The sequence below is a fragment of the Schistocerca serialis genome, chromosome 1 (genome assembly GCF_023864345.2).
Source record: "Schistocerca serialis cubense isolate TAMUIC-IGC-003099 chromosome 1, iqSchSeri2.2, whole genome shotgun sequence".
In the NCBI taxonomy this organism is placed as follows: domain Eukaryota; kingdom Metazoa; phylum Arthropoda; class Insecta; order Orthoptera; family Acrididae; genus Schistocerca; species Schistocerca serialis.
The window spans coordinates 688479824-688498393 of record NC_064638.1 but is presented as its reverse complement, the minus strand read 5'-3'; the positions used below and the strand labels follow the sequence as shown (position 1 = coordinate 688498393).

The 18570-nt window shown below is 39.0% G+C and overlaps 1 protein-coding gene across 1 annotated transcript in view; it reads right to left on the bottom strand.

Annotated features, from left to right (window-relative positions):
• LOC126480525 (putative epidermal cell surface receptor) overlaps positions 1 to 18570 on the bottom strand; it is a 417170-nt gene that overhangs the window by 82905 nt on the left and 315695 nt on the right. Inside the window, 1 exon segment of the mRNA XM_050103873.1 lies at positions 12277 to 12466. Within this exon segment, the coding sequence (XP_049959830.1) occupies positions 12277 to 12466 (190 nt within the window).

The window sequence follows — 18570 nt, the reverse complement described above, 5'->3', positions numbered from 1 at the left end:
GAGTCATTATAAGTTTTTTTAACTACTGCTCTTTTTTCAGTGCTTGAGGCCCCCCTTATACAAAGAGTGATAAAAATAGTACTGCATGTGTGTTTTCATGTGTTTCAATGAGCCGTGCAACACCCAGCTACAGCTGAATGGGTGCCTTTCCTCGTTTATGTTAATTGTTTCCTGCTTAGAATTTCCATTATTGTAATATTGGTGAAGATCAGTATTTATGGTCCCTTTATTTTTTCTGAGCAAAGTCCTTCGTCATTTGCATTAGCTAAAAGAGAAAATCCTCAGTTCTTTCCCTGGCTTCTGTATTGCTATTAGTATACTATGATTACAGTATCAGTTACATATGCGTGCTATTCACAAGATTTTTGAAATGGTAAAAAGTCAATATAGTATTTGCTTCTTGCTTTTATGGTATTTTTAAGTGGCAAGATTTTACTACGTGCTCTGTTGGTACATTCAGTAACTTCAGAAGAAACCCTACTGCAGTAAAATGAGTAGCAGGAGAGGATGAGCAAAGTTTTATAACCCATTAGTGAGCATGTCTATACGTAAAGTGCGCTAATCACAACTAACATTATCTAGTACCATTCCATTGTTGTTTTACAGTTGTGAGCTCATGACTATTCCTTCATTATTGCTTCAGCTAACACAGAGATAAGTTGTATTGTCATACGTTCAAATTAACAGCAGTAATATAAAATACATAGTGTGTTAGGTGAGGGAAAAATTATGATCCAGGCAAGAAAATGACCCAGATTAAGAAAGATCATGGTTCTCTTGTGTACTGGAGTTTTACAAAATTAATGGAGAGCAAGTTCAAGAAAAGCACTATGTAATGTCATGACTAATTATTGATATTGTAATTGTCCAGTACATAATAATCTTTAACATGATTGATAAGACAGCTGGATGTACCTCAGTAAATCCCAATATAAAATAATTAAGCACTTTAGCAATAGTTGGAACATTTGAAACGTAATTGTTTAAAAACAATATCTTTATTAAATTTTGCATAAAAACAATTTATGTTAAAAATCTGACAGTGTCAAAGATTTACCCTTCTGTTATAAAACAGAGTCACAGCCAAGTTTTTATGACTATGTAGTGTTTCATTATAACATTTACAATATTCTAGAATCAATAGTATAATTTTCACCACAAAATGTTATCTGTCTATGTAGGGGTTGGTGTCAGTTACTTTTGTTGCTAGTTCTATTTACAATTGGTAAATGTGCATGGTTGTTGGCAGTGCAGTTATGGTTTTGAAGATTGGATTTAAAATTATCAGAGAAATAGAATGTAATACCGGGTACTGTAAATGTATGTGAATTTATCTGCTGCATCTGGAAGCAATAAATCAAAAGACATATTCCAATGTTGTCAGGTTATTATCTTATTATGAAGTATCCAGGACCTGCCATACCGAAATTAAAGTTAAGTACAATTATTTACAACATTCAAGTAGCTAATAACATGTGGTAATATGTAAGATTGAAGTACCAATTAAATCACCTGACTAACTTTCTTTTGAAACAGTCTGATAGTTACATTAGAATATATACTCTGCAAACCACTGATGTGCATGGTAGAAGGTGCTTAGCATAGTACTACATATTATTTGTTCTCCCATTTCCTATGGAGCATGGGAAGAATTTCTGCTTAAATGACACTGTAATTAGCCTAATCTTGTCTTCACAGCCCCTACAGGAGCAGAATATAGGGGTCTGAAATGTAGTTCTAGATTCTTCATTTAATGTGAGTTCTTGAAACTTTGTAAACAGGTTTTCATTAGTAACTGGCATCTGTCTCCAAGAGCCTTCCAATTAAGTCTTTTTAACAATTTCATGATACTTTCCCATGAGTCAAACAAACATGTGACCATTCTTCCCATCCTCCTTTATGTAAGCTCAGTATCCTTTGTTATATTTGGTGCAGTTCCCATGGGATTATTCAGATGGTATGATTCAGATTCAGGTTCAGATTCTTTATTAGTTATTAGGCATTTGTACCATGCAATAGATTTCATCAGTACATTTACTTATTAATGTTATAAAATATATATTGACATTATTTACATGGTTGTATTTTGCATTTCTAAAACTACTTCTAAAAAATAAAATGGGTTTACTAGCAAGAAGCTGTGCAGTTTTTCCTTAAATGATTTGACTGGTATGCTTGTGACTTGTTTACACAGCTATATATTTTGATTGCCATGTAGATATGACTATCGTTTGCTTTTGCTGGTCTGTCTTGTGGTAAGAGCATAGTACTATTTGTTCTTTTATAATAATCAGGTTTTTTATTTGTTCCACTCACATTTGGTAGTTTAGTGAGTATGTAATTAAGACTTTCCAGAATATATAAATTAACTGCAGTTATTTCCCCAGAGTATTTTCCAAATTTTAAAATAGACTGAATAAAGGAAAAATATGCTGTCCTTACAAGTTCAAAGGTGACACATGACATCAGTTTCTTCAGCAAGTATATTACTCTTGATAACTGTCACTTGTTCTACTTGAGTGCTCCATGTTAGTTTGTTGATAAGTGTAATGCCTAAAAATTTTACATTTTGCTTATCTATTTTTGTAGTCTTTGACAGACTGACCCACATATTCTGTGTCTTATTTACATTTAACAGTAACCATTTGCACTGGACCAGTATGCTGCACTTTCTTTCACCAAATTCATTCTTCTGACAAGGTCTTCAAATACATAGTTTGCAGACAAAAAAGTAGTATCATCTGTGTACACATTTGTCTTTACATTTGTATTATTTGATACACCATTTATTTATAACAGGAAAGGAAGAGGTCCTAATTTTTATCCCAGTGGCACTCCATGTTGGATCTCAAGTGTGTTTGGTAACTAAGCTCCTGAACTCACCACCTGCTTTCTTTTATTGAGATATGATTTCATTAGTTTCAGACTTTTGCCACAAATTTTATAGCATTCTATTTTGGAGAGCAATAAATGGTTGTCAACACGATCAAAGGCTTTACTCAGATCACAGGATGTTACTTGTGTATGACCATGGTGCTGTAATGCTGATGCAATGTTAGTAATTAATAGTTCTACAGCCTGCATACATGATTTTTAAGTAGTTTCCTTTGTAGACTGCCTTCATTTTCCCCATTGTCCTGTAAACAACTGAAGTCTGTTATCTGCCTTACTTAAACTGAGCTTCTGTGATCATTCCATTTTGTGTCTTTGCAAATTGTTATACCCAGGTATTTGTATGACTTGATTGATTCCAGTTGTGGCTCACTGTTGGGGTAGTCACAGGATTCTACTTTTCTGCATTTTGTGACTTTAACAACTACACATTTTTGAATATTTAAAACAAACTGTCAATCTTTGCAGCACTTTGAAATCTTACAAACACCTGTCTGGAAATAGGTGCAGATTGTTTTAAATAGTATTCTGTTATAGATACCTGTATGATCTACAAAATGTCTGAAGTTATTACTATCTACTGTCAGCCAGATGATTAATATCCAGAATGAACAACAAGGGCCCCAACACACTTCTTGGGGCACACCTTAAATTACTTATACCTTTGGTAATGACTCACCATGTAGGCTAAAAGTTTGCAGCCTCCCTACCAAGAAAGGCTAACATTTGGCTCATATGTCACCAGAGCAAATGATAATGATAAACTAAAAAATATCCACAAAAACAAACTTTATCTCTGCTTGAAATTTCACACATTCATGAAACACAGGTGGAAATGGTAATAAATCATACCACAGTACAAACTACACTCCTGGAAATGGAAAAAAGAACACATTGACACCGGTGTGTCAGACCCACCATACTTGCTCCGGACACTGCGAGAGGGCTGTACAAGCAATGATCACACGCACGGCACAGCGGACACACCAGCAACCGCGGTGTTGGCCGTCGAATGGCGCTAGCTGCGCAGCATTTGTGCACCGCCGCCGTCAGTGTCAGCCAGTTTGCCGTGGCATACGGAGCTCCATCGCAGTCTTTAACACTGGTAGCATGCCGCGACAGCGTGGACGTGAACCGTATGTGCAGTTGACGGACTTTGAGCGAGGGCGTATAGTGGGCATGCGGGAGGCCGGGTGGACGTACTGCCGAATTGCTCAACACGTGGGGCGTGAGGTCTCCACAGTACATCGATGTGGTCGGCGGAAGGTGCACGTGCCCGTCGACCTGGGACCGGACCGCAGCGACGCACGGATGCACGCCAAGACCGTAGGATCCTACGCAGTGCCGTAGGGGACCGCACCGCCACTTCCCAGCAAATTAGGGACACTGTTGCTCCTGGGGTATCGGCGAGGACCATTCGCAACCGTCTCCATGAAGCTGGGCTACGGTCCCGCACACCGTTAGGCCGTCTTCCGCTCACGCCCCAACATCGTGCAGCCCGCCTCCAGTGGTGGCGCAACAGGCGTGAATGGAGGGACGAATGGAGACGTGTCGTCTTCAGCGATGAGAGTCGCTTCTGCCTTGGTGCCAATGATGGTCGTATGCGTGTTTGGCGCCGTGCAGGTGAGCGCCACAATCAGGACTGCATACGACCGAGGCTCACAGGGCCAACACCCGGCATCATGGTGTGGGGAGCGATCTCCTACACTGGCCGTACACCACTGGTGATCGTCGAGGGGACACTGAATAGTGCACGGTACATCCAAACCGTCATCGAACCCATCGTTCTACCATTCCTAGACCGGCAAGGGAACTTGCTGTTCCAACAGGACAATGCACGTCCGCATGTATCCCGTGCCACCCAACGTGCTCTAGAAGGTGTAAGTCAACTACCCTGGCCAGCAAGATCTCCGGATCTGTCCCTCATTGAGCATGTTTGGGACTGGCTGAAGCGTCGTCTCACGCGGTCTGCACGTCCAGCACGAACGCTGGTCCAACTGAGGCGCCAGGTGGAAATGGCATGGCAAGCCGTTCCACAGGACTACATCCAGCATCTCTACGATCGTCTCCACGGGAGAATAGCAGCCTGCATTGCTGCGAAAGGTGGATATACACTGTACTAGTGCCGACATTGTGCATGCTCTGTTGCCTGTGTCTATGTGCCTGTGGTTCTGTCAGTGTGATCATGTGATGTATCTGACCCCAGGAATGTGTCAATAAAGTTTCCCCTTCCTGGGACAATGAATTCACGGTGTTCTTATTTCAATTTCCAGGAGTGTAATTTGCAATTGAAGTTGTCATAAAATATTTGTGGATACAATAAAGAAACATGTATGGCAAAAGTACTGTCCTACAAAAGTTTTACTCGACTCTGAACCCAATACAATTTTTTATCTGGTTATTAGAGACTATAGTAATGTAGCAAAAGTGTTGTAAATGAGCATTTTGACACCTATGCACATACTAGAACAATGTATAAAAAAGGTAATCAGGTTAAACAAGAAGGTACAATTCATGTGAAACAAGGAAGAAACTAATTGGGACTTAAATAAAAGAAATTCTGCTAGACAGACTGTAATTGTGATCTACATCCACATCTGAACACTCCAAGCCATCGTGAGATGCATGGTAGAGGATACATCCCATTGTACCAGTCATTAGGGTTTCTCCCTGTTCCATTCATTTATGAAGCATGGGAGGAAAGATTGTTTGAATGCCTATGTGCATGCAGTAATTATCCTACTTTTATCCTCACAATCCCTGTGTGAACGATACGTATGGGGTTTCAGTATATCCCTAGCGTAATCATTTAATGCCAGATCTTGAAGCATTGTTAGTAGACTTTCTCAGGATAGTTTACATCTGTCTTCAAGAGTCTGCTGTTTCAATTCCTGTAGTATCTGTGACACTCTCCCATGGATTAAACAAACCTATGACCATTCATGCTGCCCATCTCTGTATACATTCAGTATCCCCTATCCCCTGTTAGTCCTATCTTGTACAGGTCCCACATTTGAACAATATTCTAGGATCGGCTGCACAAGTGATTTTTAAGCAATCTCTTTAGTAGGCACATTGTGCTTCCCCAGTATTCTAACAATAAACCGAAGACTACCACCTGCTTTACCGATGACTGAACCTATGTGATCATTCCATTTCATATCCCTATAAAGCGTTATAGCCAGGTATTTGTATGAGTTGGCTGACTCCAGCAGTGGCTCATTGATATTATAGTCATAGGATACAATGTTCTTATTTTATTTTGTGAAGTGCAAGATTTAACATTTCTAAATATGTAGAGCAAGTTGCCAATCTGATCACCATGTTGAAAGCTTAACAAGGTCTGACTGAATACTTATGCAGCTTCTCTGAGATAGTGCTTCATTATAGATAACTGCATCATCTGCAAAAAGCCTGATTTTACTATAAATATACAACATAAACAGCAAGTATCCCAACGCTCTTCCCTGGGGCACACCCGAAGTTACTTCTACACCTGATCATGAACCTCCATCTAAGATAACATGCTGTGTCCTCCACCAGAAAGTCCTCAATCCAGTCACAAACTTCACCTGATACCCCATACGATCATACTTTTGACAATAAGCGTAGGTACAGTACTGAGTCAAATGCTTTTCGGAAATCAAGAAACACTGCACCTGGTGATCCAAAGCTTTCAGTATGTCGTCCAAAGCTTTCAGTACATTCTGAGACTCTACAACAAATCAATATCAAGGATATTAGGCAGTATTATTGTGCGTCATTTCTACCACCCTTCTTGTAGATGGGTGTGACCTGTGCCATTTTCCAAGAACTGGGCAGGTTTTTTTTGTTTGAGGGACCTACAATAGATTATAGTGGGAAGAGGGGCTAACTCAGCCACAGATTAAGTATAGGATCTGATAGGGATTCCATTGGGGTCTGAAGCTGTGTTCAGTTTTAATGATTTCAGCTATTTCTCAACACAACTGACACTTATACTTATTTCATTCATCTTTTCAGTGGTACAAGGATTAAATTGGGACAGTTCTCCTGGGTTTTCCTTTGTAAAGGAACATTTGAACACTGATGCCACTAATAGCCTTTACACATGACCAGATTTTCTTTGGATTTTGTGAAATGTCATTTGATAATATTCTGCTACACTAGTCATTGAAGGCATCACACATTGCACTCTTGATAGCCAAATGTGTGTCATTCAGCATCTCTCTATCTATTGCCCTATGCTTTGTTTTACACCTATTATGCAGTAATATTTTTCTTTAGAAGTTTTTTACAGTGACTGTATACCATGGAGGTTCCCTCTTATTATGAACTGTTCAATTGGGTATGTATCTATCCAGTGCATGGTCAATTATTCTTTAAACTTGAACCAAAGTTCCTCTACATGCTCCTGATCTGTGCTGAAAGTTTCAAGTTCCTCATTGAGATATAACATTACTGATTTTTTATCTAGTTTACTGAACATATATATCTTTCTGCTTCTTTTAGCTGTCCTTTGTACTTTGGTAATCATTGTTGCCACAATTGCATCATGGTCACTGATACCAATTTCAGTGTGGACATCCTTAAAGAGGTCATGTGCATTTGTTGCCATTAGGTCCAACATATTTTCCTTATGAGTAGGGTTACTAACTACCAGAGAAAGTATTTAGTAAAGTTTCACAGGATGTCTTATTATGCCCACCTCTAACAAAACTGTAATTTTCCCAACTAATTGTTGGATGATTAAAATCTCCAGCAATGGTTAGAATATGATTGGAGAACTTATGTACAAGTGAACTGAGGTTTTCTCTTAAGTTTTCGGTTACAACACATGGTGAGTTTGGTGAGCGATAGGAGGATTCAACTATGCCCATCCCTGATACTGAGTCTTGCCCAAACAATTTCACATGCAACTTCAATTTCTATCTTGCTGGATTTCAGATTTTTGTCTACTGTGACAAATACATCATCTACATTTCCCATTTTGCCTATCTTTTTGGTATACACTTAAATTTTCCCGCAAAATCTCACTGCTATCAATTTCACATTTCACCCATCTTTCTGTATCTAGTATTATGTGAGCTTCATTACTTTTCATGAGCACTTCAAACTATGGCACTTTGTTGCAAATGCTTTGGCAGTTTACCATTAGGATTTTAATACTCTCACCCATGGGAGGCATTTCTTTTGATCTTACACTGATACTTCTGGATTGGCTGGAGAGTACCCTTATCTAAAAAACCCTTGTGTGCTACCTGCGTAGCAGCCTCTGATGTGTAGTGCACACCTGACCTATTTAGGGGGACCCTACAGTTCTCTCAGCCCAGCTTTTCAAAGAACTTTAGAAGTCTCTGGTTCAGTCATTTCACTGGACTCATAACCAAAGGGCCATGATCAGTTCTGGGGACAATACTGCAAATTGTGGGCTTCTTTGAAACTCCACATGCAAGGCTGGTCTTCTCAATATTCTATGCTAGTCATTGGCATGACCCAAGAATAACTTTGCAGCCCAAGTGACAGGCATCATTTGTTCCAATGTGCACCACAATCTGCAGTTGTTTGCACCATCCTCAATGGCTGCTGGACTAAAACAGGTTTCCTCACAACAGATGAAGTGAGTCCCACTGGGTCAGTTCCAATGGAAGACAACACCTCCAATTTATTGGTTAGGGGATCGGTACAACACCCTGAGTACTCCCTGGCCCCTATCCACCCTGTACAGGATGCCTAGATCTACCATTGACATGCCACTCGCCATCAAGTGGACTGGTAATGATAGATCCTGTACTTTCTGCAGAGGAGACAGAATCCACAGGAGAGGATAGCACTTGAGGTACCTCTAGTACAGGTATTAGAGGTACATGGCTCTCAAGAGCTCTTCCAACACACCAATTTGCAGCAGCTGTCAACTGTTTGTCAGTAGTTAGGGCAATTTCCAGCTGTTTGTGAATGTCAACCAACTCATTTTGTGTTTGAGAACAGCATTCACTGCAGGGCTGCGCTCTGGCTGGTGAAATGTATTAGAAGGCAGTGAACAAAGGACTTTACATTAAACCTGCCAATTATCTTTTAATCTGTAGAGCTAACGTATTGCTAATTCCCTATAAGAATTGAAGGAGATACGCAAAATGAGACAAGATTACTATTATGGCATCACAAAAACCTTTGGTAAAATTACTACTGTCCTAAAACGTTTTGATGATAATAATAGTTGTAAGCAAACTTGAAAACTGAGTTAATTCATGATAAATGAGATAATATATAGGGCTATGCCTCATAAGGGTAAACTAGATGTAACACAAAATGTTAGTTAGAAAATCTGATACAATAACTAAATCACAAACCCTGATTTGTTACAAATTGCTCGTAGCTTATATAAAGGACACTGGTAGTTTCTGCAAATTCTCAGAAAATGCATGTTTATTTGTGCCAACTGTTCTGAACGAGGATAGGCCTACCATCCTTAAAAAATTTCAAAGAGCACAATTTAGTTTAAGTCTACAATTGGCAATAACAATACTAGTTTATTGCGGCACTCACGAATGTTCAAAATTTCACAGTATATCACAATAAAAATCGATATTGATACAATCAGTGAAAGATTGCACAGAAGAAGTGACACGGCCAGTAAAAATTGTGAATATAGAACTTTAAACTGACTGTTCAAAGAGATTTCAGAATTGCAGCTGGCAATCGTAAACTTCATTCCATGATATTTCAACTAGACACCTGTGAGTCATCTTCAGGTGAGCCATCAAAGACTGACGAAGATGTTCTCTGCTCCACCTTATATAGCACGCTGGTAGTATTTCTGCACAAGTGTCAGAGTCACGGTGACAGAAGGACCACACCACCCAGCAGCAACGCTTTCGCTGGTGAAACTGCAAGGATCAGCTGTCTTTGGCACTGCCACTCACCACAGTTATTGGCATCTTCATTTGGAGCAAATCTTGGAGATGATACGATTCCACACATTATCCAGCTGGCAGCAGCTGTCGCAGTTCAGTAGATTTTCCATGATGAATATTTCAACGGATTCTATTATAACAGAGTCCCAAAAAGATATCGCTGAAGCCAAAATTAATATTTTATCATACTCCACTGAATTTCCATTGGAGATACGATGTTCTGCAACTGCAGACTTACTGGGCTGCAGAAGGCAAGTGCAATTTTTATGTTTTGTGCACCGCACTTCCACTATGCATGTTGTTTGTCCTGTATAAGCCACACCACACTGGCAAGGTATTGTGTAAATTCCCACCTTCTACAATAAAAAATTATCCTTCACTGATACCAGCAGGTCTGAAATCTTAGATGGTGGGTGGAAAATCACTTTCACCTGAAAATTGTTAAGGATTCTTGCTATTTTGAAGGGATATTTCCAAAAATGAGAAGAAAAGCTAGAGACTTTCCTGGTGCATTTTCCTCTTTATCAACTTCCCAGTTCTTTGGTTGTAGCTGAGAATGCACTGTTATTTTGATGGGTTGAGTATCCATTGTCTCAGAACACTGTCCTTAAATGTACAAGCTCTTTAGGTAAACTATCTGCGTCAGACACTGTACGGGCCCTGTGTACAAGGATTTTAACCATGAGTTTGCTTAAAACCCTTATACACAAGGCCCATTACTGTGTCGGATGCATATAGTTTACCTAAACCATGAGTATGCTTAAAACCCCTCTCCCCCCCCCCCCCCCATCTGCGTAGCAATCACAGCTACACTGCCTTGGTAATCTAGTCCATCTCTCACATATCCAGAACGTCAGTAGTTACCCATAAAACACGTTTATTCCAGACTCCCAAAACCATTGTCAAACTAGCTTTGTAAATTATCTCCTATGAACCTGATCCCCAAGAAGTCTTAGTCCTCTCAAAAGGCCTAATCAAGGTTTAACCACATTGAGATTATCAAGAATCTACTTTTCTCTACTTGGTCCTTTCAAGGGCCATTTCTTCACCAACTGCTCTATTAACATTCATGCTGAATGTTATCTTGGACTGTACTAGAGTCTCCCAACAACTATGAATTTACTTAAAAAAACTTAAACTGAAATAAGAGTAGCAATTCACTTGAAAGCTAGTGAAGTTTTCTGCATTGTGTAACACACCCAAATCCAAGTGCCATGCACCAATGAGCTTTCCTCATTTTATGTTAATCATCAGAACTGAAAGGTGTTATGTTAACTGAAATACTATTCTGTTTTCTTAAACTGTGTCCAATTGAATCACATTGTATGAACAATGGGAATATTATTAAACAAAACGAGGAGTTAAAATATGACAACTATACAGAGAGAGTGACATTAAAATTTATCAAAACATAAAAACAAAATTGGCAAATAGAAAGTAATATTTATGTTATATAGATAAAATATAATTTCCATCTCACACATAGGTAGAGTTTTTCAGACATGAATAGTACCAAGCAATCAGGTGTGATGGATTGGTTTGGGTTGTTTGGAGGAAGAGACCAAACAGCAAGGTCATCGGTCTCATCGGACTAGGGAAGGATGGGGAAGGAAGTCGGCTGTGCTCTTTCAAAGGAACCATCCCGGCATTTGTCTGGAGCAATTTAGGGAAATCACGGAAGACCTAAATCAGGATGCGAGTGCAGTGTGCCAACTACTGCGCCACCTCGCTCGGTAATCATTTGTGATTTAGTGATAAAAACTCAATATAGTATTCTCTTTCACTGTTACAACAGAAGTAGGTAAATGACATAGGCTGCCCAATGACTGCAGCAAATGTAACTAAAAACCCTTATTCAGTTTTAAAAATATGAGCATAAGATTACAAATTTAACACTTATATTTAGGATAATAAACAATAGTGTCTCATCAAATCATACAATTTTATTTTCTATTTTAAATGAAATAATTTAAATGAAACAATATTATGAAAATGGTAGTTGCTTCTCACCATATAGTGGAGATGCTGAGTCACTGATAGGCACAACAAAAAGACTGTCACAAAATAAGCGCTCAGCCAACAAGGCCTTTGTCAAACACACACACACACACACACACACACACACACACACACACACACACTCTCTTGCAGCTGAGTATGGCTTCAGCTGCCAGAGACTGTGGTCGTGTGTGTGAGTTGCATCTGGCAGAAAGCATATTTTGTGACAGTCTTTTAGCTGTGCCTATCTGTGACTCAGCATCTCTGCCATATGGTGAGTAGCAACTATCCTTTTCGTAATACTGTTACATTCCATCCTGGATTACCCATTGTTTAATTTAAATGAAAGCCATTTTTATGGCATTACTTCTATCTCCCAGAAGAACATGGTGTACAACCATTATATGAATACTACCAAGATAGGAGTTACGTATATCCCGTTTTTGTAAGCTCTTTTAAAATGACATAATACATTGCACTTTTATAGTATTACCTGTTGATGTCTGAGGGCACAACCAACTTCTGCAGCAGTTGTCATGAGGCAGTAATCCAATGATGGGTGGCACTGGACAATTAAATTCAGGGGGTGGCGAGTCTCCTAATGGTTCACACACACGACGACAAGTAACATTTCCAAATTCACATGCACAGTGCTGCTCGCATCCTGTCAGGTTTGTTGGTATCTGATAGATAAAAAGATATGCTTTTAATTAAATAATAATGAAATGCTGTTAAAGAAAGATGGGCTCATAAGATTTTCATAAACATGGCAAATAGAATATTTCCTTTACTATGAGGTATGGAAACTGAAATATCTCTCTCTCTCTCTCTCTCTCTCTCTCTCTCTCATGCTCTCCCAACAACATTTTATGTTTTTGTCAGGTATGCTTTTACTTTTAAAAATGTAATGTAATCTCACCATTGAATTTATCTGAATTTGTTCACATGAAACTATTTGAAATTGGTTACAAAAGTTCAAGTTCTTAAATAGTTGTATGCCTGCAAATTTTTTAACTATTATATAGAAAGCTTTTTAAGAATGAATGTTAAAATGAAATGAGCCATACATAATGCACATTAACATAAGGCTTTAAAAGAACTGTCTTGCTGGAATGCCTGCCCAGTACAATCTCAAGAATAAATGTATCACAAAAATGTATTGTAGAGAGATGACATTTGCAGCTGCCAAGTGACAGATGCCAATCCCTAATGCCAACAGTTCGACACGCTGAGTCAGGGCCAGGATCGAAGTGATGGGTGTCACAAAGGTATTACCATGATGTGTTAATTTATTATCTTTCTACTAAAACACAGGAACACCATTAATGTAATTTTGTTGAGAATTTTTTTCTTGTGTGATGATTTTTACTAAATTTTCACTTGCAGCTACATTATTTTCATTTATTATGAAACAGATTAACTTGCAAGCGTTTTCTGCCAAAGGATATATAAAAACAAATTTCCTCACATTTATTTAATAAAGCAGAGGAGTTTCCTGGTGGATTTCATTCTGAAATCAGAGGAGATTGTCTGCAATGAAATGATTTTGTACCTGATACAGTAAGAAATCATTCACTTTGATGGCAAATGCATTCAGCTGTAGTGTTTTGTGTCCTCCACTTAATCATTAACTACGTGCATTACAAGTAACAGTTGCATTTTTAATGTGATTAATTACTAAAAATAGACATTGGTAGGGATAAATGTGCTATCTCTATTATAAACAAGTTACAATTAAAAGGCAACTTAGCATCTTATCCTTACAGTAAGTAGCAAGCTATCTTTTCCTATAGTGTTGATACTCCTACCTGATGAATAAGGTACAAAATTCTTGGTGAAATATAAATAATTGGAGGAGTAAAGAACATTCAAAGATACTAAACTCCCGCCCTCTTCTCCAAATTCATCTTCTCCCTCTGTTCTATCTGTCCCTCCCAGTCCACTCTCTAGATCACTGTGCACTCTGCACAACTTGAAGCATTACTGAACTGATTTTTAACCCTCTTATGTCTCTTGGCCTCTGTTCTTTCATTATTGTCCTGTGATTGTTGGATTTTGTGAAAAATTGTTAAATAATGCACAGAGCACTGCAGAAATTGATTTTTGATCTCCTCATATTTATTGTTACTCAGTAACATTTCAATGATCAAACTCATAGTGGCTGATTATGAAATGGTAGTGGGGAAAAGACGTAAATGTATCAAGTGAGGAGAACAAAGAATAAAGTGGTGGAAACTGAAATAAGAGGTGTTGCAAGAAAATTTCAAGGAAACAGTATTAAGGGAAGTGAAATTACCAGAGGATGTAAAGGAGTTATAATAGCAAAGTAATTACAAAAACTGGAAAAGACTTGCTGGATGTAACTGTGGTGTCACCGCCAGACACCACACTTGCTAGGTGGTAGCCTTGAAATCGGCCGCGGTCCGCTAGTATACGTCGGACCCGCGTGTCGCCACTATCAGTGATTGCAGACCGAGCGCCGCCACACGGCAGGTCTAGAGAGACGTCCTAGCACTCGCCCCAGTTGTACAGCCGACTTTGCTACCGACGGTTCACTGACAAATTACGCTCCCATTTGCCGAGACGATAGTTAGCATAGCCTTCAGCTACGTCATTTGCTACAACCTAGCAAGGCGCCATTATCAATTGCTATTTATCTTGTGACGCATGTTCCGTCCGACCGATGTTCACCAATTATGGATTAAAGTTAAGTATTCCAGCAGCTATGTACCTTTTTTACTAGACTCAACTCCTTTAACTGTTCCAGACCTCACACCAGCCTTCGTGAGCTTAAACGCGTGCCTTTCGGCTACCTCCTAGTGGCTTGGCTGTCTTGCCAAGTCACAACAGTAACAACTTGAAAGGGACCAGCAAAAGATAAGGAGGCATGGTAGTGGAATGAGGAGGTTCAGAAAGCAATAAAAGTGAAGAAAGATGCAAGAAGAAGAAGAAGAAGAAGAAGAAGAAGAAGAATGGAACTTAACAGGAAAACAGGTGGGTAGGGAAGCCTACAGGACTGCAAACAAGATGTCAAAAAAAGCAGTGGCAAAAGCAAAGGCTGAGGCAATGGAAGAGGCATATGAAGAGCTAGAAAGAATACAGGACAGCAAGCAACTCCTATGGATTGCTAAAGCAAGAGATAAGGTGACTGAGGATGTAACATCAATGAAGCAGATAAAGGATGAATCAGGTGTAGTATTACACGACCTTGAGAAAATCCTGAATAGGATTTATTGAATGAGGAAAATTTACAAGAGAAGTATGAGGATGGAGATATAAATGAAGGAATGGCCCAAAGTTTAAGTAGGGAAGAAGGCGAACATGTGATAAAGAAAATGAAGAATTGGGATGCCCTAGGGGCAGACCAAATCCCAATAAAAGCATGGGAAAGTCTAGGAGAAGAGGGAACAGATATTCTCTGGGCTCTAATGCAGAATATCTGGGAAGGAGAAAGAATGCCACATGCATGGAGAAGCAGTATACTGGTTCCCATATATAAGGGAAAAGGGGATATCCAAAACTGTGGCAATTATAGAGGGATAAAACTGATGTCACACAAAATGAAGATCTGGGAAAGGATAATTGAGAAGAGGTTGCATCTATAAACTGAAGTATGTGAAGCACAGTTTGGATTTACGCTGGGAAGAGGATCAACCGATGCAATATTTACATTAAGGCAACTGATGCAGAGACACAGAGAAGCACAAGCCAAACTGCTTATGGGCTTTATTAATCTTGAGAAGGCATATGACAGAGTGCTGCGGCAAGAAATATGGAGATATCTGAGAAGTTAATGCCTGCCAGAAAAATATATCAGGGTGGTAGAAGACATATATGAAGGTGCAACGTGACATGTCAGGAGCAGTGCAGGTGCAACAAAGGCATTTCCAGTGAGAGTAGGACTACATCAGGGATCTGCTCTCAGCCCAAATCTCTTTGACCTTGTCATGGATGTACTAGTCAAAGATGTGAAAAGAGAGGCACCTTGGAGCATGATGTTTGCCGATGATGTTGTAATCTGTGAACCCACCCAGAAGGCACTTCAAGACAAGCTTGAACTAGGGAGAAAAGCTCTAGAGGAAATGGGAATGAGAATTAGAAGTGTGAAAACAGAATATATGTGTACAAAGAACGCCAAAGATCTATGTACAAACCTGCAAGGAGAACAACTGACGCTGGTCAAGAAATTTAAATACCTAGGCTCTTACATGCAAAGTGTTGGAGAACTGGACCTCGAAATACAACACAGAATGAATAGTGGATGGATGAACTGGAGGAAACTGAGTAGAGTATTGTGTGATAAGAAGGTTAGCTGCAGAATGAAAGGAAAGCTTTACAAGTCTGTGGTGAGGCGTGCAATGCTGTATAGTGCAGAAACTTGGCCAAAAAGGATCAAGGAGAAGAGGAAGACCAAAACTGAGATGGAGAGACAAGGTAGCAGTGGACCTACGGGGAGAAAGAATGGCTCAGAGAAGAAGCATTTATGGAATAGAAGGATCCATCAAAGCAATGCTGACACCACATGACGTGGGAAAAGGCTGAGATGATGACGATGATGATGATGAGTAACATTTCAATGACCAACTAATACTCATGGAAATTTTACAGTTCATATATCATATGTCAGCACTCCACAAAATGTAAGAGAGTTTAACAGAATTTTTAAAATAGTGTATCATCTTAACTTTACACTTTAACTGCCAAGCACTGATTGAAAAATAACAGTGGCTCCACTGTCTGACTGGCAGATGTGATCTCACTCATATAAATATTCACATTTTAACTACTGGACTTGAACTAATGCCATGATGAAAATGCAGACTGTGCACTTTGTAACAACTGGCTATCAACTGACCAAGGCTACATGTGAAGCCTATTTACAGATGTGTGTATTACAGAAATTACAATCTGGTAAAATAAGCAATTATTACATTTTAGTTATTAAAATAAAAGACAGAAAAATTTGATGACACAAAGGTACAACAGGCTATCAAGAAAGTCTGCATGAGAACTGTATAACTAGCAAATGGCAAAATTATCAGTACCAGTACTGTTTTATGGAAGAGAAATTAATGTATACAGGAATTCCTGAAGTTCACCAAACACTTCTTAGAAAGTTAAATTTTCTAATTTGAACAGTTAACAAATTGATGGGTTATTTTAGCGAAAGTATAAATTTTCATAGACAGAAGAATCAAAGCTACATAACTGTAGTACTGAATTTTTAAAATAATATTACATTTCAGTTTGCAACATTCTAGAACATGAAAATTTCAAATACAAATTACTTCTGAAGTATTGAGTTTTTAGAAAATGTCAAATTTTGTTGAAAAGCGGTGTAATGAGATCTTTTCAATGAACTTGGTCACTTTCAAAACAAATTTGAGCATCCTGGAATTTTGAAATGCAGATGGTCTTTAGACATTATGAATTATGAATATTTCTTTCAATAAATTATTTTCAGATGAACACACTGTATTATGTTCATCTGAAAATTACACAATGAGTAATAAAGTTATATGAAATGTCACGGGTAAGAATTTAGTCATTTTATGTAACTGTGGTATATGTTTTATAGATATAATGGAAAAAAATGTATCTATGGAGTATAGCTGTAGCAAGTGGAACCGTCTCACCTTGCTATGTCTCAGACTTCCTCAGTCTGGGGCTGAAACAAGCTCGCTGATGCCCATACTCTTATCCTGCACAACCACTGTCTCTCCCTCTCTGCCTTCAGCCACACATCCCCCACCCTCTCTCCCACCTGCTGCCTCCTTACTACCTCCACCCACTCCACCCGGCACAGCCCCTTGCCCCAGTCAAGCAGTAGTGTTACAACAACATAGTCAACTGGGACAATGTAACCATACATGTTAGGCCCAAGTGTTGTAAGAGCCCAAGATTTGCCAATTGAACACTATGATACACACAATTAATACACATGACAGTACACTTGTATATTTCATTTTTGTAGACAATCTTTCAATTATATTACTTCAAAGTATTGCATTGGTGCCACTCGCTATGTTGATACACACACACACACACACACACACACACACACACACACACACACACACACACACAATGTACCTGCCCAAAAAATTAATATTATACCTATTTTTAAATTATGTCATCTACTGATTCTCTACACTTCTATAATACAAGAGAAACAAAATAAACAAAAAGAAATGAAAACTTTTATCTTCACTTCATTTTTTGCTAGCTCCAGTCATCTGTGGTATTGCTGTTCACCACCACCACCACCACCACCACCACCACCACCACCAGCATCATCATCATCCGCAAATTCTTCCTTGCTGGTACTCCTCCCAAAGTATGTCACTTTTGATCCATCGTGGCATTGGACATGTAGCACTTCTTCAATCCTTTCTTAATAGGCTCACTTGAGTTTCTGCTCCAGACACTAAAGATCCACTGGCCCAGCATGGATATTTAGGGTTTCTTTAACTTCCTACTGGAGTGAGAGTCTGGTCTCCTTGAAGAACGCACTCACTGTAAATATGTCACAGGTGGACCTTAAAAGGTTGGTTCACCACAACATCCGTTGCTTGAAGTTGTGAGGTCAAGCCACCAGGAACTATTTCTAAGTTTTTGTTCTTTGCCCTCAGATCCTTAATGTCGTGGGTGAAATATGCCTGAAAGAATCAAGCACCAACATTTCCTTTCTGTTAATCAAAGTCCCTGTCTTCTGTTCCAGACAACCTTCAACCAATCTAGTATCAGTTCATTTGTCATCCATTCCTTTCCTTGGCCTTAGGTAAGT